Source organism: Lepisosteus oculatus, chromosome 2 (assembly GCF_040954835.1).
Source record: "Lepisosteus oculatus isolate fLepOcu1 chromosome 2, fLepOcu1.hap2, whole genome shotgun sequence".
In the NCBI taxonomy this organism is placed as follows: Eukaryota; Metazoa; Chordata; class Actinopteri; order Semionotiformes; family Lepisosteidae; genus Lepisosteus; species Lepisosteus oculatus.
The window spans coordinates 33,066,228-33,092,594 of NC_090697.1; the positions used below are offsets into that span (position 1 = coordinate 33,066,228).

General features: G+C 38.0%; 2 protein-coding genes across 3 annotated transcripts in view; one reads left to right on the top strand and one right to left on the bottom strand.

The window, feature by feature from the left end:
* Positions 1–22: 22 nt before the first annotated feature.
* slc22a16 (solute carrier family 22 member 16) lies at positions 23–18,881 on the bottom strand. The gene is made up of 8 exons (XM_006626328.3): positions 18,628–18,881; positions 13,993–14,469; positions 8,774–8,891; positions 6,468–7,005; positions 4,764–4,891; positions 1,878–1,987; positions 1,364–1,463; positions 23–746 (listed from the first exon to the last, which is right to left on the bottom strand). Exons 1-8 carry the CDS (start codon positions 18,672–18,674, stop codon positions 531–533), a joined length of 1,734 nt encoding a protein of 577 aa, XP_006626391.2. The 5' UTR covers positions 18,675–18,881; the 3' UTR covers positions 23–530.
* A 643-nt stretch (positions 18,882–19,524) lies between these two features.
* The window catches only part of mettl24 (methyltransferase like 24), an 80,979-nt gene continuing 74,136 nt past the window's right edge, over positions 19,525–26,367 (top strand). The window contains exon 1 of one of the 2 annotated variants that reach the window (XM_006626329.3): positions 19,525–19,684. The gene's annotated coding sequence lies outside the window, so the exon portion shown is untranslated. The remainder of the gene's footprint in view (positions 19,685–26,367) is intronic. The other variant, XM_015355966.2, reaches the window with a different exon arrangement.

Genomic DNA, 26,367 nt, shown 5'->3' on the forward strand with positions numbered 1-26,367 from the left:
CTTCACACAATGAACTAGGAACAAAATATACAATCAGTATTTAATAAGGAAAAAATATCTTTACGATAAAGAAAATATTCTAGGAACTGTTTTGGGAATTAAATTAAGTCATTAAATTAGTAACACTGGTGGACCAGATAGACAGAGTTTGTTTTTTGTACATCAGATATAATTGCCAGAGGTAGTTTTTCAGTCCCACATATCGTATTGCAATAGAGTAGCTGTACTCAATACAGAACACAGTCTATTAAATCTGGGAAGGCGATGCTGCCACCTCCTACCATAAAAGGAAATTATATTTATACAGATCACATAACATTCAGGTAATCAAACGTTTTTTTTAACACTTCTAGGAATAGGAAACAAAAATGACAAGAGGACATGTGAGGCTGGTACCTCCAATTTAAAATGCTTATTTAAATAACTCATTCAGTTGGACAGGTTAACAGGAAGAACGTTAAAAATGGTTAAAAATTGTAAAATTGTGCACAAAATCAGTCCAACCCCGGCATTTATTAAAGCCCTTCTCTTCAGACGTGTAGGTCATCTGCTTTCACCATATTTAGAGCATTATAGTCCATTTCCATTTTCTCACCAAGATCTCCAGTGACCTGTCTATCTGTCTTGGTTACCTTAGATCCCAGAGCTGCTGCTTCTTCAAAGGTAGTTGTTAGAGGATTTCCAAGGGTTTCAGGAAGCATCAAAGTTAACAAGCCAATGGCAAAAGCCAGAATCCCCACAATTAACTACAAGGGGAATAAGAGATAATACATGAATACTAATTCACACTCATTAACCTACAGTTTTGGTTTCATGAGTGCAGTATAACATTAACAGAAATACTATTTCTATTTAAAATATGCATTTTAAAGAAAACAATCTGTAAAAATAAAGTGTACAAAAGGGAGACATACAGAAAGGATGGCCTTTTCTTTACAGGTCCTTAGACACTGCCACAAACATTCCCCTAAACATCCCAGGGGATTAAATGAATATGTATGCTAGCTTCGACTGGAAAAAAAACTAGTTTTTTAGTTTTAGTGGGACAAAGAATACCTTTAAAAACTAACTGATGTTATGTTAATTACAAATCACTTTTCAAAAGAGGAGTTCAGAATGTAAGAATGACAAAAATCAAAAGTTTAAATTAGCAGTACCATGGAAGAAAAAAAATAGAGAAAGGCAGCTGTGAAGCAGTCATATAATAAAATGATTGAAATCTCCCCATATAATTATCTAATTCCTCTCTTATGACTGTTTATTGACTCTGCCCCCCCCCCCCAACTCATTCTGTAGCTGTTGTATTTGCAAAAGAATTGCATGGCTTTTAGTGCAGCTGTCAGAGACATCCCCGTGGTATTACCTGAGGCAGGAAGGTCCAAACGCTTGATAAATACACACAGAAGGGGGCCACTACACTCCCAATACGGCACATCATACTTCCACTTCCAACAGCCAGAGACCTGAGGCAGGCAAATAAAACAGGAATTCTTTAACTGTTTACACTTGTGTCTGCTGAGATTACATCTGGGTTATCGCCCTCTTTTGAAAAATGGCCAAAGGACCTCATCCACAGAGCAGCAACTCCTTAGCACAGAACAGTGTCTGCAGTCGCTTTACTGGGGCACTGGTTTGGAAATTCTGCAGAAGGATGAGATACCTACTGGTTTACCACCAACACCTGCAGCAGCAACCTGAATTTTTTTTATCATTAACTTCCTTCACAGAATTTACTGTAAGACAACAGATGAAAAGCTGAGATCTAAAGATCTAAGAGTTCTCCAAGTTCTTATATAATTTTAAATAAAATCATTACACCTATTGTATATCATTACAAGTCCTCAAATTAATTTCATGATTTGATCAATTATACATACCGCACTATAGTTGGGTAGAGCTCACATGTATACAAGTAGATAAGGCCAAAAGCAATTGCAATGGCAAACTTTCCAGTCATGCTTAGAATGATCACCAAAACACCAATGTCCTGGGAAGAAAATGAACATACTTTTGAGTAAAAGTGCATAACAAACATTACATCTATGTAAACCAACTTCTTAGATTCAATATGAAAGTTTAAAAAATTAATGTCAATACTAAAGACTGGAGCTTATATTCTCCTTTTATACAGCTTGATGCACTGGAGCAATTGGGGTACAGTACCTTGATCAAAGACACAAAAGCAGTATCTGCAACAGGGACACTAATCAACAAAATCCAGTTATGAATTAAGAGCAAATACACTAAGATGCTTCACCACACCTACATACTTTCAGTAGTGACCTCACTAAAAATACAATTTCCAAGACAACTGTAAATCTAAAACTAATATCTTAATAACAATTAGCTTTTTTTTTTTTACAGGGAAAGGCAATACAGCCTTTAATAAAGCAAGGCTTTAAGAAAATCTCTCTCCCCATCTTCTACAGCCATTGAACTTTTCTTTCCATAGTAAAAAAAATGTCATCAAAATATGTTTTAATCATTAAAACAGAATGAGTAGGACTATTAATGCTATGAATGTAAAACTGTGCAAAGGAAGATTGTACTTTTGACAGTCATAGGAACCCTTGTTCTTTAATTAAACCTGGTTCTTATTGTGATACGGATCATAGGGATACGGAGCAGTAAGCCTATAACAAATTTGTGTAGGTAGCTGCATCAGCATGCATAGGCTGCAAAAGAGCAGGTAAAGGTTCATTCCATGCTGAAAGGAAAGGAAAAAGAATATACATAAACACGTCAAAATGTTTCCAAATTAACCACAGGTGACCAAGTTAAATTTGATGCCAACCAGTTAAATATAATTTAACGTTTGACATTCAGAAACATTTTTTCCAAATTTCCCTTTAGTTACATGATTACATGATTGCATATTATTATTACATATTAAGTGGATTTAAAAAGTATAAAAAAGTATTAATATTTCATTTATTTTTGTTGTGGGAGGTTCATGTTTTCACTAACATCTAACGTACACAAGTGCTACATATCGATCGTCCTTGTCCAGTGAATCACAACGACAAAGAAAGCCGCAGCAAAGCGAAGCCCCTGTAACATGTTACAGGATTTTAATGCACATTCTGAATGGCTACATCTGTACATATTTGGAGGGCACTGTACATTATGCAGAATATACTGTATTATATACAGTGCCCTCCATAGGTATTGGAATAACAAATTCATAACTTATTTTTACTTTACTCAAACAGTTTGTGATCTTGAGACCAAAATAATTGAGACTAAAATAAGTACAATATACATTTTATAATTTCATGCATACATGCACACAAGAACAAAAACATGCTTTGTCTCCAACCCAGTGATTCAAGTGACCTTAGATATTGGGATACCTTCAGTTTAAAGTGTAAAGGTCAGTAAATGGTTCCTTATTCCTTTATGCCATGTAGACAATAACTGAATGAAATCTGAGTTGCACTGAGCTCATCAAGCTCTTAAATCATTAGAAGTACCTTGATGAAGTTATTTTGAGCTCTTCCCTGTTCTTAGTGTGTTCTGATTTCTATTTTATTTGTTAAGCATGTATAATTCTTGCGTAAATTAATTTAAATATGGAGATTTACTTGTCCGATCAAAGATTTTTCCAGTTTTTTTCTCTTGACCAACTCCTATGTGATAAATACATAAGTCCCATTATGTACTGTATGGAAAGTTTTACAGACAAAATGTTTCTGGAAAGTTCAGGAACATCATTCATTACATGATCAACAAACAAGTGACCCAGTTTCAGGGGCAATCTCATCATAAATACAACTTTCTTGACTATAAAGCAAAAATACAATTTTGACTTTGCTATCCCAATGTTTTTGGATGGCACAATTCATCACAGTTATTCATCACAGTTATATTACACCACAGTCTGAGGAAAGAGAAGGCCTTCTAGCGCTTTTTATAATTGCTACATATGAAGCGGTAGGATAATTCAAAACTAGCTTCTTTTGAAAATAGAAAATGTTCCATCAAACAATAACAAAAAGTAATTTGAATAATAAAGGGACTACCCAGAGTATATTCACCTGAAGACATACTACAAAAATGAAAGCCGTTTAAGAAAGCCATTTGTTTAAAAGATTTACTTTGTTCTTCTAGAAACACTTATTTGAAAGAGATTTGCTTACCTATAGAAGACCTTTAACTTTAGATTGGGATATTCACCTGATTCTCCCCAATTACCCTTTAAGGCTGCACGTAGTCAACATCATAACTAACAACCACCTCATGTCATTATTTAACTACTCAGCAGAAGGTGACGCAAGATAATTTATGATGCTTCCAGAAGATGAACGATTCATTTACTTAATAAATCCATCGGTGTCACAGAATTAGAAGAATGTGAGAAGGAGAATTAAAAGGTGAGAAGATTTTTTTTAAATTTAGAATCACTGATTTTTTTTTGTTACACCTACCTGATTTGGAACAGTAAATGTGTTTTGCATATCTTGGGTTGTGGCTACAAACCCCACAAGCACACACAGGGGAAAATGTGGAAGCGTAGGCCCCAACCCATCCACCTTCAAGCCAATTGTCTTTGGATACGTCACACAGGCAACACAACCGCACACCGAAGCTCTAATGATGACTGGGGCTTCCCTTGATGATCTGCACCATTCAAATTATATTTCTGTGTACTACGTAAATTATTTTTTGCAATATTTAAAAAACGGTAATCAAACGGGGAAAAGAGAAGCAAAAGGAAAAAACGGAGGCTGCATTGTGGTGCTTCAGAAGCCAAGGCACTGTACCTTTGGCACTACTATTATGAGAGCACATGCTGTTCCACTCAGAAGGAGTGATGGAGCCAGTGTGTTCCTTCTCCCAAGCCTGTCCATGGCAAAGCAAGCAACAATGTAGGAAGGGAGCTCTACAGCACCTGGCAATGAGAACAATTAACATGTAATCAATAGAGGGTCAGTCTCACTTTAAAAGGCAATACACAGTACACCTGATCATGCTACACTTCAAATAAGACAACTTCCTGCTCTGCATCAAATATTAAAGACATGGAAAAATTATGTCTATACAGCTGTGCACTGATTGAAAGCACGATCTAGTTTTATAAGGATTTCAAAACCATTTTATAAATTGTTGTTTTAAACAAAATCCATTTCAAGCATTTTTACTGGATAGTTCAGGTGGGTGGCTGCGTCAGCATGCGTAGGCTGCAAAGGAACAAGTAATAGGTTTATTCCATGCTGAAAAAAAGAAGAAAGAAAACACAACGTTTAAGCCACGGAGCCTTCTGTGCTCACACCTAAAGAAGGCTCCACGGCCGAAACATTATGTTTTCTTTCTTCTTTTTTTCAGCATGGAATAAACCTATTACTTGTTCCTTTTTACTGGATGACATTTCTCCATGTAGAAAAATAAAATCTTTTATGGACATTATAGCTCAGGAAAGTCACATTTTCTGCTGAGTAGTCCACATATGTATTGGAGATACTGCGTAAGCTATTACTACAAAGTATAACCTAGTTTGCTTTTGGTTTCATTTTAAATTACTACACCAAATGTCATTTAACTGTTCTTAAGGCCTCTTGAGTTAATGAAGATCGATAAAGTATTTTAAAAAGCATACAAAAGACCTGAATTTACACACTACAATGTTAAAACAATCATATCCCCAGCTTGGGTGGTTACTCATATAGTGTTTGCTTTTTCCTTTATTTTGCCTGTTGAAGCAGAAAAAAAACACAGTTTGTGGTAAGGACATCACAAATGCAAGCCTCTCTCATGTCATTTGTTAGTAATTATGACTGATTCTCCAAGTGGCAATGCACAATTAGCATAGCACCTTTGGGCGTTAAGTTGGGACTAGCTGACCTGGCCTCACTTAGGTGCCAGCAAAATGGTAAGTCCTGAGATTTCCCAGGTGTCTGGAAGCTTGTGGTGACATTGGTGAGGGACATACCTATTTTCAATCACCACTGAGCCTCCTGGACTTTGCTCTAGCTTCATCAAAAAAACCCGTTACTAAAAACCATCAATAGGTGGGCGGTTCAGAGGATACTGTCTGAACTTCTCCCCATGTGGGTACAGAGGTCAATGTGAGCCAAGATAAAACAGGAAAATCCTATTTGGGCGAGTATATATAGATTTTATATAGAACAGACAGATTCTTGAGTAACACGCTAAAGTGAAAAGGTTGTAAATTCATGCATTAACCCCTTTTTAGTATTAATGTTCTGTCAATATCAGTAACTTGATAGCAAGTGATCCTTAATTTATATAATTAATGAAAAGCATTTTAAAGAAGGCAAGGATGTACATTCCAGGAACATATCATGTACAAAATACATGATATGGCTCAGACATATTATTGTGTTAATATTACAAAAAGGTCCTTGCAATTAAAAAACAAATGGCTGTGTCCATAAACAGAAATCAGAATAGATCAGTTCTGGAACAAAGTAAGAGTCTGTTACAATAAATTAAAATATTGTTCCTACCTGCAAGAAATAGGTTCACAAACTGGTTTCCTCCAAGATTAACAGACCCCAGAGAGAAGACATAATAGCCTAAACTTCCAATAAACCAAACCAGCCACACGGTGATGGATCTCCCTGCCATCTTCAAGGAGCCAAAGAGGTCCAAAATACTGAGCCTCTTCTGTTTTGTCACCTCATTTCTCTCAAGCATTGTTTCCCCATCAGATTCTAGCAGGTCTGACACCTTGCAAGAGCGATTTATGCCATTGACCCAGGTAATGGTGTCCAGCAGATCTTGAGTTTCTTGGTACTTTCCCTTGGCCAACAAGTAAAATGGGGTCTCAGGTAGCTTCCAGCAGATGAAGAGGAAGGGGAGTGTGCTCAAGGACAGGACGATCTGATAGATCCACCAGACACGGACCAGGTATCCAACCAAGGCCACCACCATAACCCCAACTGCAAAGGCAGCATGTACGTGCATGGAGGTCCAGGTGCGAACTTTATTTCCAGTGAATTCCGTCACATAGACAAAACACACCACCAGGTAGCCACTCGAAACCTACTCAGGAAAAGTAAAAACAGTAATCATCTATATTGAAACCGTCAGGTGAACAAAACATTGTCTTATTTTAAAATCAGGAGACAGAGAATCACATATTCTCAGAATTACTCAGTCTTGTTTCCATTTTTTTTCTAAAAATTGGTTTTAATCCTTAAATCCATGAGGCTCAAACAGTAAGTTATCCTTTATGTTATTCCTCATACACAATAGCTTGTAGCCGATTTCTTTTCAACTGGATCCCTTACTGTAGCTCTTAAAAACTAACAAAGACAACATGTCCTATCCTAATATGCAGTCAGCCATCTGCTGTTTACAAGGGGAACACAGAGCCCAAAAAGGAGACTACTCTGATTCTATCTGTAATTGACATGGCCCTTCCTGACAATAACACAAGTAACCAACCAGATAACAAGAGTTGCTTGTGCACAGAAAGCCTAGGGATCTCAACCAGCTTCATCCCATCCAGTTACGGATAACCAATCTTCCACCATCCCCATGGAGGGTCCCAAACACTGCTGGAATAAAGTACAGCCAGGTAAGATAGAGTCCAACACCCTACTCCCCTCTTTAAGCATACGTGTTTGCCAGTCATTTCTACACTTCTAAACACTATTGTGAGATATGAAATATCAACAGAAAGCAAGTGGGTAGCATCATGATTACCCAGTATACATTATGTGGCTTGCTGACTTTATTAAATGGACTAACAGGTCCATTGGAAGTTCCTGCCAATCCGCCAAGCCTTTTCTCGTATATTGTGGATATAATCACAAACCTCCCATGTAAAACAAACTGCCCCAATTGAAAAGATACAGAAGTGCCACAACTATGATAGTGAAAAGAATAAGTGTGCACTAAATAAAGTGAAATCAATTAAGATAAACCACGTCTAACCCAGTCAAATTGGCTGGACCTGCCCGTTTGTGCATAAAGAAAGGAAAATTATTATTTTCCCTCAACATACCCCATATTGAAGAAACTGGTTAAGCGAGTTTTAATTTAAAAAATCAAAGTTATTTCTGCTTTTTTGCTCGGTTCTTCCTTATGCTCCTGGACTTTGTTGGGCCAGTAGAGGCTATTCTGCTCAAGTTAAAAACATCTTATGTGTCATCTTTCACTCATCTTTCACTCCATACTAAGTATAGGAGTGTAGAGCAACTTACAGCATTGAATGAAAGAATAGTGTTGATCTTACAAGTACCATAACACTGCAAGATAAAGTGTTTGTTGTTGTGTAATCTCCACAGTGGTTAGCCCACCGACAAAGCCAAGACTCTAGACCTCAATGTATGGTCTAAACAAGGATATTTACTGGTTGTGCCTCTTGGGAAGTCCAAATTCATTCGTCCATTATCAGAAAAGCTGCTTATTCCTAGTAAGGGTCACTCTACTGCAGTGCACATGGACACAGAAACAGTTTAGAGACACCAATTGAACTAGCCAGCATCTCTGGAAAATGTGAGGAAACTGGAGCACCTGGTGCAAGCCCACATTATTCTTCAGATAACATGCAGACTCAACACAGATGGTTCTCCAGTCTGAAATTCAGGACTCACAATCTGAGGCAGTAGTACAAGTTACCACGCCAATCTGATGTCCATATTTCAATCATGTTAATTAAAAAATAAAGATTATCCAAATTATAAATGTTACTTATTATTTAAACAAAATTGTATGAATGACTGACTTCAAGCTACTCTCCTCCACATTCTCCTTTATCATTTCTTGTAAATATACAAATTCTGCAGACAATGTTTACACTTACCATAGCCAAGATGAAACGAATGACAACAAAGAAATAATAGTTGAATGTAAAAGCAACTATAATTCCAAAACCAAACTGGCACAAGCTTGTAAACATCAAGACTGGCCGTCTCCCCACTCTGGAAGAAAAAAACAATGCGACCTTGAATTGGATAAAGCAGTAACAGATGGGTGGATGATACGTTCTATGGAAAGAGTATCTTGCTACAAATACACATATAATGAAACATCACACTACTTCTTGAACTCCTCTCTAATCTTTGCATAAAAAGGGAAAGAAAAATTAGTTTACTTGTAAAGATTACACTGCAATGTCCCAACTCTGGAATACAAAGTATGCGCGCTCTCAAGGTTTTTATTTTTAGCTCTCTATAACATGCAAGTTTTCACAGAATACTTAAAACAGCAGATCAGAATTCTTCAAACTTACCTTAAAACGTACCACAATAAACAGCTGTGTATTAAGGACATCGTATCACATTTTTATATGATATTGCCTGTAACATATATTTCTTATTAGAATGTTTTTTTTTTTTAGGTAGAACAGGGGAGCAGTACTGGGCTCAATCCCAGACCAGAGGTGCTGTCTGTGTGGAGTTTGTATGTTCTCCCCATGTTCATATTGGTTTTCTCCAGGCACTCAGGTTTCTTCCCACAGTCTAAACACATAATGGCAGGTTAACTGGTTTCTCAGACAATTGGCCCTGGTGTGAGTGTGCATGTCTGTCTCTGTGTGTGCTCTACCATGGACAGGTGTCTTGTCCAGGGTGTACCCTACCTTGTGGTTGTTGCTTGCAACTCGTATATCGAAGCAGCTACAGTACAACAAGGGCAAATGGACTTCCTGAGTTTCTCCCACCTAGAACTCACTTGTGTACACAAATTGCTAAAAAGCTACTTAAGAGCAGTTCTAAGTGGAATCCTTCCCCTGTGAGGAGTGGTCTTTAACACGAGACTAAACAAAACGTCATGCTCTTTGCTTCACATTAACAGGACAGCCTCTGGCACCGAGCCTGTGGAAGAAGACTGGACACAGCTGCCATGAATCCAGTTTCAACTCTGTCTCCCCATGAGACCTTCAGACCTGTCCATATTCTGAATGACTACAAATTCAAGGTTTACATTACAAACCTTAAGAACTAATATTCGAAACATTTTTACTCTTATATTGGTTTGTAAAGCATGTTTAGTCCTTGTATTCATAAAGTTGCACTTCGAATTCATGTGCATACAGTATATTGCTTTTTGTTTTATGCAATTGTTTCATTGCAGCCATACAAGAACCCTTGCAATTCACTGTTCCAATTCCTAATTGTTCTACTAAAGTTAAACTACCCCATCACTGCACGGCAGTCAAAGACCAGAAACTTCCTATCTGCTAATATAATGTTCTGAATAGTTCTCTGCAGAATGTTTTTTGAATTGTTAAATGCCCTGTTTTCAGTGGCAAGTTGTGCAGTAAAAAACAAGTACTGATGGCTCGTCTATTAGTATATACATTACAAGATAGTGCTTAGCTCATCAGTACCCTCCTCAGGCAGGCCACTGAATACAATTACCTGTTCATACATTTTACCCAATTACATATGGCCCTGTTGGTTATTATATAGGGGGCTCCAAAGACCATATTTTTGGCCAGAATGACCCAGGCCTTACTGTATTAAAAGTAATTACAGTAATGAAAGACTATCTCTGAAATTGTCTGGGATGACTGATTAGATTTATATTTATAATAGCACAAGTGGAAAAGTTTCCCTGAGTTTACTTCTTTCACATAGTCCCACTGTAAGGCATTAATAGAACTGACAATTAAGCCTCCTTGTGCTGGTTCCTTGAGGATATCAGAATAGAATTAGAAATATTGCTGCTCACTTTAAAAGGACTGAATGGTTTGGCTCCCGACTACATCTGCAAACTTATTTTCAACTCGTCGTTTGTACCCAGTGGACTCTGGCCTTTTATCAATTCCCCAAAATAGGCTCTGAACCCTAGGAGACAGTGATGCTGCTCCAAGACTGAGGAATGATTTCCCAGCCGATATTAGACAAGTTAGTCTGCACTTTCAAATGCTGTCAAAACTCCCTTTTGTAGCTTTTAATCATGTTTAATTAATTTGATTAAATGTGTTTTCAGGCCCTTTTTTGCTTTTATTGATGATCATCAGAGAATATCATGGAAGGCACCACTCAAAAAATGATTGTTCAGGCAGCATAATGATTAGGTCTGATAATTCAGTCCAAACTATCCTGGGTCCTCAGTTTGATTCTAGTCCACTGACACATCTGTGTGGAGTTTGCATGTTCTCACTGTTGCTATTCACATCTTCTCGAGGTGCTCCGTTTTCCTTCCACAGCCCAAAGAAAATCTGTCTTGATTAACTGATGTATCTAAATTGCTGTCTGTATAAATGTAACCATTCAGGTTATATTCTACCTTGCACCCACTGTTTGTAGATTAGGCTCTGGTTCACTGGGAATCGTTATTGTACCAAGTGATTATTTCAAAACGGGTGGATGAATTATTCATAAAAAGGTCAGTTTACTTGTCTACTAATGTAAGAATAATAAAAATAATTATAATGCCCATCTTTGATGATGGGCTATAAATAGAAATTCAATTCCCTTTGTAGTGAAATTACACTTCTGAATTGGAGAAGAATGTATAAACCATAGACTGAATTTTAAAGCAATTACTGTAACTTCATAATCGTGTGTTGTGATCCGGGAATTATAATATTCTGAGGTGCACAAACTTGCCAAAGAGGATTCAAACCTATGTAGATCAACATTAAAGTATAATCAGATGTATTAATCCAAGATGATGACAACGTCAAATACCACCATTTCTAGGGAATTCAATTCAGTGAACCAGTAAGTTTCCATAACTCACCAAGAGAAGCTGGTTCTAAACACTGGACAGTGCTGACCCACTTCCAGTGGAGAAACTCCAAGAGCTAAAATGAGGTAAGAAAAGACCTTAGACCAGAACATGTTTTGTGGAGGCGTATTTGTGCATTGTCTAAAACAGCAGTGCAGAGAATGTGTGCAAGTGAAGTGATATGCCTCTTTTACAGCCTTCCTCCATTGCAACTGTAGGTTATTACATTAAGAATACTGGGAAAGAAAAAAAAAGTATTTCAATCTAAGGATAGGATTTCCAGGGGCGAGTTCAGCTGCATACATTACAAATTATGGAATTATGGCAAAAAGAATGTGCAGTTTGAAACAGAATTTGAGAGACAGCACAGCCAGTGCAAAGAAGGCTTGCAGAAGTAATACCAGTTGGCTGTAAAGGAACAGCAAGAATGGGAACCAGAATGGAGGATATTAGTTGAAGCTGTAAGGCAATACTGTACCAGCGCAAGCAGGGAGGTAAAGATTTCTGGGTGACATACTGCACCCCCACCCCCAGAAGGCGTGTACACTAGGCCCAGACCAAACCACAGCTAGCAGCTGCAGCAGCATGCTGTCTGCCAGCGTTATCTTGTTTTGTGTTGCTCCATACTACAGCATACAAACAAAGAAAACAAGCCCCAGAATCTATCTTATTGCTTTAGTCTCGATTGATATTTTGTATTATATCTCATCTTGTCATTAAACAATTTGGTTTATACGTTATCTCCTACAAGTTACTGAATGATGTTGTAGGAGGAACCAAAGAACATGGACAAATCTGTTAGATAATTCAGTCAGGTGACCAAAATGAGTATAGCACTTAGCTCCTGTGGCAATAGTTGTATGCTAAACAAAATCAGTACAATTGTCATCTCTTCTACAGCAATTAAGGACTCGAACTCTACAAGTGTCGCCAACGTGCATGAGTGTTGTATTGTCTTGTGCTACTAGAATCTATGTTCTACGCACAAGGGTGAGGCTCCTTCATGGTAGGGGGTTAATGTCACTGCAACCTTGGTGGAGGGTGGAGTGCAGAGCTGCCTGAAGACTGAGAACCAGGAGGCATGGCTTAAGCTGCAGGTGCCTACAATTACGCTGCCTGAACAAATATTCAAGAAGATGGAGTGTGCAGTCCAGAACAAGAAACAGCTACGAGGCCGGCAGACCCTGTAATGTTCGGGATGCATAACTCAAGGCACACTAAGACACTGGAAACTTGCCACTGCGGGATCCTCAGGGCTAGTTTCTGGCAACAGCTTTTTCTTTTGTTATAGAAGTATGATTACAGGTCAATTTTCCATAATTTTAGTTGGGAAAAGAAACAAGGGTTTTAGTAGAACCCCACCCCCATCCCATTTATATCACCAGTACTAGAACAGGGTTCAGGAAATAGTTCCCCCTGTTCAAATCTAAACAACCCCCCACCCTATTCAGGCCCTTCCAATAGGGAATGGCTGAGGCTGTAAGAGGAGAGCAAGTTACCATAAACATCAGATCGGAGACACCATCAGGCTCTGCTGAAGTAAACTGTACATAGAGGGACATACTGTAGGTAACCTGCCTGGGCTATTGCCAGGGGGTTAATAGAAGGGACAGAAAGGATCAGGCTGTGCAGATCCAACACATGGCCTTGACTCAAATAAGCTAAGCACACTATCAATGATGAGAAAAAGTTACTTACAGGGAGCAAATTTTAAACATAGGAAAGGTGGAACAAAAGGGAGTGGAACCAGGAGGTAGAGCACAGGATGAGCTTGATTGGTTTCTTGAGATATGATAACCAATAGTCAACACAACTGTTAGAATGAATTAGCTTTTGTAAAATGAATCGAGTGTTGTGCAAAAGAGGTGGATCTAAGCAGCTGTCTACTTTTGAATTTTTTTGGTGATAAAGGGGAGCCTCTCACTCTCACACGCTCTCAGGCGGGAGTGTGAGCAATGCTGGCTCTATTGAACTCCCTCTCTCAAGGCTCCAATCCCTGGCTTGGATCCTAACACTCATTCTCACTCTTGTCCCTTTCCAGGACACTAACTGCATTGAGCAAGAGCAGAAAGGCAGGCTGCAGCCTTGCTCCACCACAAAGCACTGACAGCAGCCGAGTCTCACAGGTGCTGTAGCTCAACAGCGATCTCTCTCTCCTTGGGAAGTATGCAGCTGAAGATTATAAGCCCCCTCACAGCTGCTGCTTGTTAACTTCTGAAGTCTCCACAGCTGGGAGCCGTGGTCACCACGGAACACGACACGTTCTTCCTCTCTGCATTTCACACCGTATATTCGATCAGACAATGGACAAGTGATGTCAAAGAACATAGAAGAACAAGATACCTATCTGCAATGTCTCCAAAAATGAGGGCTCCAATGAGTACTCCAAGCATGAAAGTGGGCTGGGACAGCTTAGCAAGCCACTCTTTCTCACAAACCAAGTCCCATTCTGTCACAATGCTCTTCTGAACTTCGCTCTGATCGTAGATGTAACTGCCCGAACAGGAGTACACGGTTTTATTGCCACTGAACTCGTACACAAAGTCTGCGTCGCTAGTTCTTTTGGCACGGTCGCACTGTGCGAGCTCCCACTGCTCTCCATTTGCCGTCTCCACCAGAACATAGCTCTTCTCTGCAGACCAGTACTCCCAGATGTCATCGAGCGCTGCTCCACTGTAATTGCCATACAGGACAGAAGTGATGTTGCCAGGAGCAGTGCAGACAAATTTGGGAGTTGAAGCCAGAAACACTGATGCTAGGTAATGAATACCACAAGCGATAGACTGAAAGACAGCTGCGAAGTACACACAGGCCTGGAACCTGAAAAGAAAAAAAATATACATTCTTACACTATCGTTAGGTAACAATAATCCACACTGAAGAATTAGCAGAACTCAAAAATAGGTTTTCCACTTTTAAAATCACTGGTTCCACTGAGCATATCAAGTCTGCAGGCATTACAGACCTTACCCTATATAATGTATATTCACAATGAAGACGTTGTGTGGCTAGTGTTTACCTTTATTACCCCCCTGGTGTGCTTTTGTACCATCCCAAAATGCACCTTCTGAAATGCTTTATTTTCTAGACAACTTACAAGATATTTAATTAACTATCACTCAGACTATTAAATAGGTATCTAGTGATTTACTGTATATTCAGTATAACATTAAATGTTTTCTTATTCTACCAGGGGACCAGGATTGGTCTTTGACATAGGCAATCACCATTGTGCAACACTATTTTAATTGGGACGTTTAAATGCGAGTCAAAAAATCCCTCCAGTGGCTGCTGTGCTAATAATTTATGTTATACAGGATACATTAATACTATCTTTATAAAATGTGGTTCTTCTTCATAAGTTCTTGTGTTCTTCAGCTGGAAAAATGGTAAAAAGTCGGGGTTGGAGCTGATAATAGTAGTTTATGTGTGAATCTTGATCTGGAGGGCCCCCTTTCCCAAGATCTTGCCTAGGGTCCTAAGTATAGACAGCATCTGCAAGTTAGTACTGCATGTAAATCTAATTTGTGCCATTGAATCCCCTCAACAGTGTATGCTGAATTGTATTAACTTGAAATTTGAAGTCTCTCACTTTTCTCATGGTAATAGTTCTGTCTGCTTTGATAAACCTCCTATACAACTTACTGTTGTGGTCATTTTTGACATACAAGTACTTTAGATAGCATTTTACTGAAAGAGACTTCAACAAAAGATTGCACACTTTCCTATAGACTCAAAGCAACTGCTAGAATTGTTTATATCACCATTTACAAAATGTAGATGTGAAAATTCTTGTGATAAACTACGTTCATAGTTCTGAAAAATTCTCATTTTAACTCTACAATCTGACAAATGCAGTATAAAAGGATAGCATACTCATACTTTAAACTGGCATTAACTCACTTGTTTGAGGCAATGGCAACCCTGGCCAAAGCTCAGAGCCATCACAACCTTCTGACTAACACAGAATGAGTGAGAGAGGGGTGGGAGACAAGATGGCCACAGAGTTGTGGGCAGCTGGCGAGTAGTTTTACGGAAGTGTGAGATTACAGTTTGACCTCCTCCCACACCTGTTTAACACCATTTGTTGAACTTAATTTTAGAACAACAAAATAAGTGTAAAAAGTGGTTTGCATTCATATTGTTCTTTAAATAGAAATTCAGATACATTAAACAGTAACTTGTGTAACAGTAAAGGTTGCTCAGATGTTTTTCCATTGAGAAAATGACAACTGAAATGGCCACTCAAAGGTTACTAAAGACAAGATCCTGCACATATTAAAGAACATTTTTACTAACTAGGGAGATTCTCAACACTGAAAACCTAACATGACCAAAATGTGTATCATAGCTTGTTTGGCATTTTAGAACAACCAGGACTACATAGGATTGTCTTGTACGTGTAATCTGGGAAGAGAGGCGATATGCTGCAATGATTTTTTCTTTAGGTAATTCTTTTATTTTAATAATAAAAAGTAATATTATTTTACCTTATGGATACATTTGTTCCTTTCATAATTTATGCACACTAGAGATTAACAGTAGCAAGAACTGAAGTCCTACAAAACATTTATACCTTAATGTTAATTTGAATTTTCCCTTGATTTCTTTCCAATTTATTTCTTAAAATGGAAAGGTCTACACAATACAAACATATATTGAAAGTCGAAATGTTTCTTTACCATCCATTTTTCATCTTAAAATAAGCTCATAATACGAAGTAATAACTATTTATCTGGGCATTGTATAAATGTTACAAAAAGACCTGCAATTCACAAACTGGCTTACATGTCTATGTATGTTCACTTCATCCATTTCCCATCATATGTTTTGTAAATTAAATATATAGTATTTAGAGGAACAACATGAATGAATCTTTCATTTGTTTTGGACCGTACATGTTAATCTTGTCATTTTATACAGGATTAGCACACAAATGAACAACCTATTAGCTATGTGGGAAAGTTTTTAGGTTTCTTTGTTTTTTTGTATTACATTGTGTCAAGGTTACTTGACAGATTGGTCAAGCATGTAAAAGACTAAAATAAACAAAGCAAACCTTCCAAAAGCTTTCAAAGCTTGGGGCTTACCCAAGGCCATGATTACACACTGCTGCTTTCTTTGACGTCTGTTTTCACAATAATTCGGAGAACATGATGTTATCGAAAGCCATTCAGCTGCTCCAGAATCCATTTCTTGAAAGAAGTCGGGGTATCAGTTTCATCAAAATGGCAGAGTAGCTTAGCACAGGCACCCACAACCCTTTGTGTAATGAACAGCTGCCTGTTCTGTGTTAAATGCAATTCCTCATATTTTCTATTTGGGTCCTCTGATTTATTTATATATTAAGCATAACCCGACAATTGTTTGCCAGGAATTTGAGGCTTCTGAATTTTGTTTAGTCCTCCCACAGTTTGTACTTATCCTCTTATTTTAGTACAATATGTGCACTAGCTTACTGACCACACCAGAATGTATAGCAGGAATATAAATTAGGAATAACAATGGTTCAAATACAGATCCCTGAGCTACTCCACTAGTTAGCCAGCATTACCTCAATTTTCTATTAACCAGCTCTTAATACATTAATTTAGAAACCCCCCCCCCCCCCGCCGCAATTGAAGAATCAATCATCTTATAGAACTTCCTTTCTGAAAATTTGATATATAAATATAATATAAAAGGACTGTTGTTGCTTGTTGAAAGAGTTCTAAAAAGTGAAGAAAATGTATAGTAGGTTTTAAGACAATGCCAAGTACCCTTCATAATCCTATGACCAGAGTAGCTGGAGAACACTGTGTTCACCTAAATGCCAACGTATTTGCATGTCAATTGCCTTAAGTATCAGTCACAGCTGTGAAACGGAGTATATAAAGAGATGTTTGTCACAACTGTAGATATATGCAAGAGTTTGAGAAGGTGTTCTCAAATCTATGCAGACAAACTAATTCACTCCATCAGATGTTCTATTGAAGTAAAGTGAGCTACAAATCACCGGACTGGTTACCTTTCTCTATCAAGTAAGATAGTGTCATGAGATTGACTGAGAAGTTTTAACACTGGATAAACTGTAAATCGAGGCATGGTGAGCATTGTAACCTGGAACTAATTCAGCCAGGTGGAAGTACTGTACTACAAAATATTGTTTATAATGTATTTACACAGCTTCTCAAAGCAATCTTCCAATTACTGTCCAAACAGTGCTCAGTCAGGGCACTGCCTGCAGTCTCAGTCAAGTCTATTTACAGCACTTCAATGTCCGGCAGTAGTTCTCATTCCACCAGTTCGTCATGATATATTTCTGACATCTGTTCAAGTACCAGACGAATTAACATTGCTGCTGCAGTTTTGGTTTTCTAAACGAGGCTATTTCTGACCATTAAGAAATATATTACAAGGTTGTGCAAAGGCCTACTGAAGGCAGAAAAGCTCGGGAACACAACTAAATAGCTCTAAACCAGTTTTAGCACTAGTTTGTGCTATGAGAAAAAAAATCAAAATATGTCTATTAATAAGGAATTAATCACACATTAATCAATATACTTACATTCCAAAAGAATGATTTACTACAACAAGTGATTACTCGGGGTACTGATCTTATGAAGCCCTTGTAGCATGCTATTTAATATCACAGATTTCCTTTTTGGACTGTACGGGCTGCAAGGCAATCGGAATATTCTTTTAAATATAGGACTAGAAGTGGTTAAATTCTCATAGAAAAAACTAATGCTGTAGTGCCTGACCAAAAAAAAAAAGCTTAATGAATTATTTTATACGAGATTCTTATTGTGCTAAACGTTCCGTCTTCCTAAACAAAGTCAAAAGAGAAAACTGAACAAAGTATACAGTATATTCAGGAATTGTGCGAACATAAATCACTGTATTTAACACGAATACACCACACAGTGGCGTATTATAAAAAGGTGCGTCATTAAGGTATTCTTCTATACCACAGATGTTGGCATATAAAGTTGTTACCTTCCAAAGTGTCCAAACTCATCAAACAATCGCTCCACAGAACTCATAGTTCTAGATTAGGTAGATCTGCCTCTCTTTCCGTCTCGAAACAGTGAAAAGAAGTATGTGAGCACACGGAGAAGTTGTGTTCTTGTTATAAGGAGCTTGGTAGGAGGGGCAGCGACTTCTCCGGGTGAAGTGAATTTCCACGCTGTTGTGGCGCGTTGATGTTAAGTCCTGTACGTACTGTACTACTAGTAGGGGGGAGAAAAGTTCCCCAAAACTGTCGATACTGCAATATCCGTGCCAATCTGGAAAGAAATTCAGCCCTTGTCTTTGAAAGTAAAACTAGGACTTTTTCTTTTAGAAAAAAATCAATTAATTTTAAACAATTATAAGCGGTGCATGAATTATTCAGTTAACACTTTGTAAACATACGCTACTTTCTCTGTTGTGGCAACTTTTAGTGTAAGTTTACATAACTCACGAATTACAAATATTGTACCGCCGTTTCCATATTGTTAAATTTTATGCACGATAGCAAGTTATTTTATTACACTTTAAAGATTTTTTTAACCCTGATCATTTGCTCATTAAAACCGCACCATATGAGTACAAGTCCTTGGTAAAGGTATTTTCTCCAGTTCAAAAAACTTCCAACTTCTCATACTGTGCCGCCTCCTTTGAGCCATTGCTCAAATCCATCGTTTACCAAAGACATTCCTCAAAAGAAATTACCTACAAAATACCGTCCTTGTTTCCTAGGCGATCAGCCCTCATTCTAGCGTAGCGGATCCTTACAGGTATATATCGTACTTCGTGTCATTAAAAGCGCAACAATCGCTAGCGTTTTCATCACAGTTTTTATTTATTACGTTTTTAATGCCTCTACCTAATACGTATTTGGCGAGTGCTGCGGTTTATTATGGTCTTTCAAAAATTTGATTACTATTCCTAATTTCCCAGCAACAGTAACAAGAACTGGGTTAAGCAGCACTCAAATAAAATGCCACATAAACGAATGGGAAGCGTTACAAAACCTACTGTAAATTAATCACCGGGGACCAGAGGGTTTCAGGTAGGACTTGAGTCTGAAATATAAATATACAATTTAAACTATAAGTCAGATATTTATTATAAGTAATATAAGTTACAGACCAGAAAGGAGTTCTTGCATATATAGTAAACACAGTTACCCTGACGAAGTACCGTCATTTACAACTTGGAAGCCTATCCTCTGCAGAACGATATCTTCTAAATCTCTCGATTTTGAACTCGTGACATACTCTGTAAGGCTGGAGAAACCTTTTATTTTGATTAGGGTGGTAAAATGTTCTCCTCGCCGTTAAACACTGACCTGTTCAAAGTCGATATTCTTGCAGCAGAAAGAGACCTGTGATGAAGAATTCCATCTCTCGCTGACTCTTACAGCGTTTTCTTTCCCCTCTGATCAGTTTCATTGGAAAGTTCATTTGCAGTGAACAATGAAGTGAAAAATAGCCACAAAAGAACAGTCCACCTGACTCAAGGGTGACCTGGGACGAGGCTGGTGTTCCAATTGAGCAACTTAAATTAGGAAACTGGGTCAAAACTGATTGCAGGTTATACATGATGTACAAAGAAAAGTATCGCGTGAATGCATCATCATTAACATTATGGTCATGAAGCTAGTCAATTCTCACAGTGACTACATGTTGATTTTTTTATGTGATTTTTTCCGATATACTTTTTTCCAGTGAGCCCTCAGCAACAGTTCTATGTTAGCTGTTTAGTTGATTCTTAACAGTGAAACCAAAATTCCACAAAATAAAAAACAAGCCTTACAAAACACTTCTTTAGATTATCAGTATGAGCTGTTTTCTATGATTCTTAGGCAATAATAGAGATTGTTTTCTAGCTTCAGTTAAGTGCAGATGGAATACAGTAAGCATTTAATGTTGGAATAGTCCTAACAATTGAATCATCTTAATCAAAGGAGATAAAATCTCTGCCAAGCCTGTTTCATGCAAACCAGATACCATGAAGCTAAAAGCTTTTAAGAAACAGCATTTGTGTACATTGTCCAAGTAAAGCAAAATCTTGAAATTCTTCCCCAGCATAAACGTTATGACAATAATGTGATGGAAGATGTATAGGGCTTAAGTAATGTCTAATGAAGTTTGATGGGGAGCAGTGCTTACTTCAAAGTACAAAAACAACAGTTCCAAATTGTCAGCTGTTTGGGATCAATGTTAGAAAAACATTGAACACAAAGGTCACTCACTACTTACAAACAGATAATACACCAGAGATCAGTCAGAGCAAATTTTGTCAGGACACAGTGGAATTCAAAATTGTTGGAGTTGCAAATCTTGGACTCCTGTACAAGTTCTAATAAACAATAATTTTATACAAACTGTCTCAAACAAATTGTATCTGTTCAAAAAGAAAAATTGAATGAGTCACATACAGGTAGGTGGACAATGACCAACATGTCCTACTAAAGCAAACATTTACACTTGTTTGTGTTGATCACTACTTTCCAGAAAGCACAAAAGCAAAAGTTGAAGGACTACTAACCTTTCTATAGTTGCGTATAGTATATTTCAGACAAAGAATATGGTACATTACAGGATGTTGCTTAAAAGTCAAATGACAAACTGTGAAAAAGAAAAAGCAAACTAGAAGACACAAATGAAACCTATGTGGAAGTGCATTTAAAACTGAATGCAGGGGGGGGCCTTCTTTACGCAAAGGGTTGTTGAAGAATGGAATTACCTGCCCAGCCGTGTTGTTGAAGCCGATATCTTGGACTTCAACAAATAGTGAGTAAAATCCTCGGATCAACTACCAGCTAACTACCAAATGGGTTTTATAAACCCAATTTGCTCATCTCATTTTTAATTCACTGTATTTAATCTTCCTGTACACATCACATTTTTCCTGTTCTGAAGGACAAGTCAGCCACTGCCATAGAACAGATGGCATTCAATAAGCCAGGACATGCCAAATGTTCAGCTGTTTTCCTGTATGTGCTTAAACATCACTTACTGCACTATAAAGCTGTTCTTGTAGCAGTGCGGTACTATTTCCAACCAGGGTACTCATTTTGATAGTCTTTTATTACACTCCTCTATGGGTATTGCCCATTTACACTTATTGCAATACAGTAAACATGGATTACAATGATGTCACAAAAAGTGGATTTTTTCAATTAACTTCAGACAGTAATTTATGGGAAGGGGGGTGGAAATACAGTACCATAAGAACTGGACGAGGTGAGGGAGGACTACAGCTCCCACAATTCTCCTCCCCAGCTAACATTGAGGGGCAAAGTTCAACTGAGGCACATGAAACAAATAGTTCAGTATACTTTGTCCAGTTTTACCTGACAGAGGAACATCAAAACTATAGGACAACTGTGGAAAAGGACACAAGAGGAACGAACAAAAGAGGGGAATTTTTTTAGGTGAATTATTTTTACGTCTTAGTTTTCTCCTTACATTTAAAAATAGTGATGGACTTCTTCAATATCATTGTTGACTTATAGGGCTAGGTAATTGTTCACATCGAGTGTTTCGTATGCTTTAGCGAATTTTATACAGTATCTGTATATTTACGTCACATTAAATATGGCAGCGTCAAGGTGTCGGTGTGGTTAGGGGACCCTATGGACAGTTCCACCGTCACTATCCATAGAGTTTTCATGGCGAGGCCTCCTGCACATGAGCTAAAGGCGGCGGAGGTACCCACTACGCGCAGGGAGGGCGATGACGTCACCGTGTCCGAGTAGATTGCCTGGCCTTTCTTCCGCACAGAGACCACCAATACCGCCCCCCCCCTACTGCTGCAGCCCAGTATGGGTTATTAGAGAACCTTGCGCTTGACGTGGGACACGAACCCACTACCCTGAGATTATGAGTCTCATGCTCTACCAACAGATCTATTTGAGACCCTATCAAGGTGTCGATAGCCCGTGGAAATCTGTATCCCCTTTCATAGTGCGGAGGCGAAATGTAAATGCGCGTTTACTACAGACAATACGAAGCCCGTGCACCTGCAGTCAGACAAATCTTACTTTAGATTTACCCAACACCTCCGCACTTTAAAAGGGGATACAGATTTCCACGGGATACTTAATTCTATACGACACTGATGTTAAGCAGAAAATACTTGTTTTGAAATAATGTAGGTCTATGTATTTTAGATATTTAAACGATTTTGACGGTACTTCTTAACTAAGAGTCTATGCATGTTTTTTTAAACTACCTGGAATAGCAGTGATCAGTACAATAAAGTTTAAATGACTACTGAACTTTGAATTGTTCAAACTATTCTGCCATTGTAGATCTGGCGTTATTCTAGCTGCACGAAAAGCAAGCTACTGTACCTGCACCTCATACGGATATTACGGCAGCATCCTGTACGCTGTCGCACATTCAGGAGAACGTACGGCTTTTTATTACCTGCCTAATTTAAAGTTCATTAAATTTTCGGAATGGGTTTTGAAATATTTTTCTTGAGGCATCTGGACTCTGACGTAAAACAAAAAAAAAGCATGTACAGTATATTAAGAAACAGAAACGACTGTAATTGTGTGGATTGCAAGTGTTAAAATATCTACAAATGTGACAGAGGAGCCTGTCACGAAGTACAGATTGTACGGAAAATACAACATTCATACACCTTCCGTTGAGCGGTTGCTAAAAAAAGTTCCTGAGAGTGCACACTCAGGGCTTGACTAGTAACTGCAATTACTTAATTTCATATACATTCACGTACATAAATATACTTAAACACAGGTATGAGTGAGTACTGTGATGTTAATAGAGACCGCTCTCAATGGATGATACTGTTTGTTTGGTGTCGGTACTTCCGGGGTGGGTCAGCCTATGGTGGCCTCAGAAGGCCAAACCTAACCCCGGTTCTCAAGGGTTATTTAAGTAAATGGGAAAAACCCATATACTTTGAATTACAAGCTATTTAAGTTGCCTCCTCAGTCTAAGGGGTGTTGGTTGTTGGGTGTTAGGACTGAAAACAGAGAGAAAGCAATAAGGAGGATTTATTTTCATTTAAAGAATTAGTTTTGTTTCTTTTTGGGGTTTTGTTTCCTGGTGTGGGGGACTGGGAGCACTGTAAATAAACTGCACTTATTTTACTTGAGTGTTTTTGTGACAGAGCCATTTCGTTATAAAACAGACCTACTTTGGCCTTACTCAGGCCATTGTGTGACAACAAAAATCAAGGAAGAACGTATCATATCTCATCAAATCGTGTTTTGAGGCTGAAACCGTTTAACTGGTCTGTTAAACTGGGGGTGTGGATGTTCCAAAGCAAGGGTTAAGTCCAAGATTACCAGGATAATGTGAAGTCATTAACAGTTCAATAAGGTTTTTGTGCATTCATCAAGAGTATCGCAAACAATCTGAAATAATTCAAATATATATATATTTACGACAGTTTAAAACAGCAGCATAAGAACAGAATTGGAAGACCAAAAGCAGAATGATCAGAATGTGATATCCTTCAAGCAGTGACAACGACCATGTGTGTGAAGTTATTTTCTGCAGTGCTCAAGGACAGTTAACCCTCATGTTTATTGCAGTACTAGCAACACCAAACATTTAGGGCATGAAGAGATATTGACACAATGCTTTTGAACCGTGTTACCAATCACTTATAATCACTGCTGGGTAAATCATTGAATAATATTTATAGTAACTGGAAACCTGGAGTTTTCTCAGCACCTTATCAGTGTTTTAAGAACAGTCTAATTATAAACCTACTATATGTATGTAATACAGATTCAAAGCTGAAATATGACTTACCTTATCCATTCGATATAAATTCTATACAAATTCAGCATCCCTCATAGTGTATGAGTACATTAAATTGGCAAACAGTACTATTCAGTTATCTATTCACTTGAGTTTTGGAAAGTACATTGCTATGTCATTGGTGGCATTGGAGGTGCATTGATTAACATTGCTTTCTTGTAGTACTGAGGCCATGGGTTGAATTCTGGACCCTTGGTGCTCTCTGTGCAGAGTTTGTACAGTATGTTACCCATCTGTTCATTTACTGTAGGTGTCCTCCAGGTGCTCTGGTTCCCTTCCACAGTCCAAAGACATACTGGTAGGTTGTTTTTTTAATAAATAGAAAACTGATATTTCACAACACTTGCTGTGAAAGTTTGTGTTTTGCGTTATACATTGATCACTCCCATATTTTTTTACCTATTTCTAAAATACACTAAAGCCTAGATAAGTATTAAAATGGCATTTCACCCCTTCAGTCATTTCAAATTTTGCTAGAAAGGGGCTGTCCCTTCTGAAAATGAAACAAAATGTAACTGTATTTAAAGGCACAATAAAGCTTCCTAAAGGCACCAAACAATGTTGTCTACAGGAGTTTTAATCTATAGATAAGTTTATTTGAGAACTTAAGTTCATTACTTCACCCTTATTATTTAATTAGCATGGAAAATTGCAGATGTATAATCAGCTATGTCATACTTCTTTGACACTTCTTTTTTTCCAAATACGGCTCTATAGGTTTTATTAGGAACTTTGAAATGTATAAAAACTTTTCTGCTCTTTGGTCATAAGGTTCAGTTCTGCCTGGGGTGCCTTTTGCGTGGAGTTTGCATATACTCATCATGGCCATGTGGGGTTTTTCTGTGGACTCTTTTTTCCTCCCACGACCCCAAGACATGATTTCATCTCCGTACTGTCCTCTGGGGCCAGTGATAGACTGGTGTGCCATTTAGGGTGTGATTCTACCATTCTGTTCCAGTTCATCATGACCCTTTCTTGGACTAATGAGTTATAGAAAATAAAAGTCTGGCTAAAGGTCTAGAAACTGTTATCCCATAGGACTTGGGTGATGTGAAGAAGGACTGAGTCGATCCTATCTAGCCAGTTAGACCGGTTTCACCTTTTTCATCATGTCTGCAGCATTAATGACCTAGAAAACTGCAAAAACACCTGGAGTTCAAATGCAGTAAAAATAACTGTCTGCTAGAACTGGGAATAAGTCTCGGTGAAAACACAAGACATGACAAGTGTTTGATCACTACAGTTATTGCTTCTTTTAACTTAAGATTTCAAAGTCTTCTGAAGAGATGTATATTTTTGTATTTACAAATCATCTGAATGGAAGCTTTAGAATCTGAAATTGTAGTAGTCATATTTAAATTATTCTTGCTTTTATTTTCCTTTTATTCTACAATATACAATTTAATAATTTCCATAATAACTTGTTATGGAAATTATTAAAATACAGTAGAAATAAAGGTAATAATGAAAGAAAACAGTGAGGATGGCACATGTGAGGAAGTGCATTGACTGCAGATAGATTGAAAATAATGTCCACTGAGCAGTAAATATTGTGTAGATGAAGAATAATTTACTACAGTACAGTAAGAATTCCATGGTGCAAGGTACAGTATAAGTAGGCGGTAAAAGTTCATGACAGTTTGAGAGAGATCACAGGTGCTGTCCAAAGAGATGAGTCTTGAGGGGGAGCCAGAAGGAGGTCACGGACTGAGCAGATCAGATTTCAATGGCAGTTCATTATATCAATGCTGTGCCAAGGATGAATGAGCCCTGGAGGAGGGGGAACATGGAAGAGGAGCAGAGAGGTTTTGGATGGGGTAAAGGGAGAGGTGAGGGACGATATAGAGGGGACAGGGTGGTTATGATAGCAATAGACAAGAATGAGTGTACTGCTCATACAGGGAGCCAATGTTTTAATGGTTTGGAAAGAGAGAAGCAAGGTAGA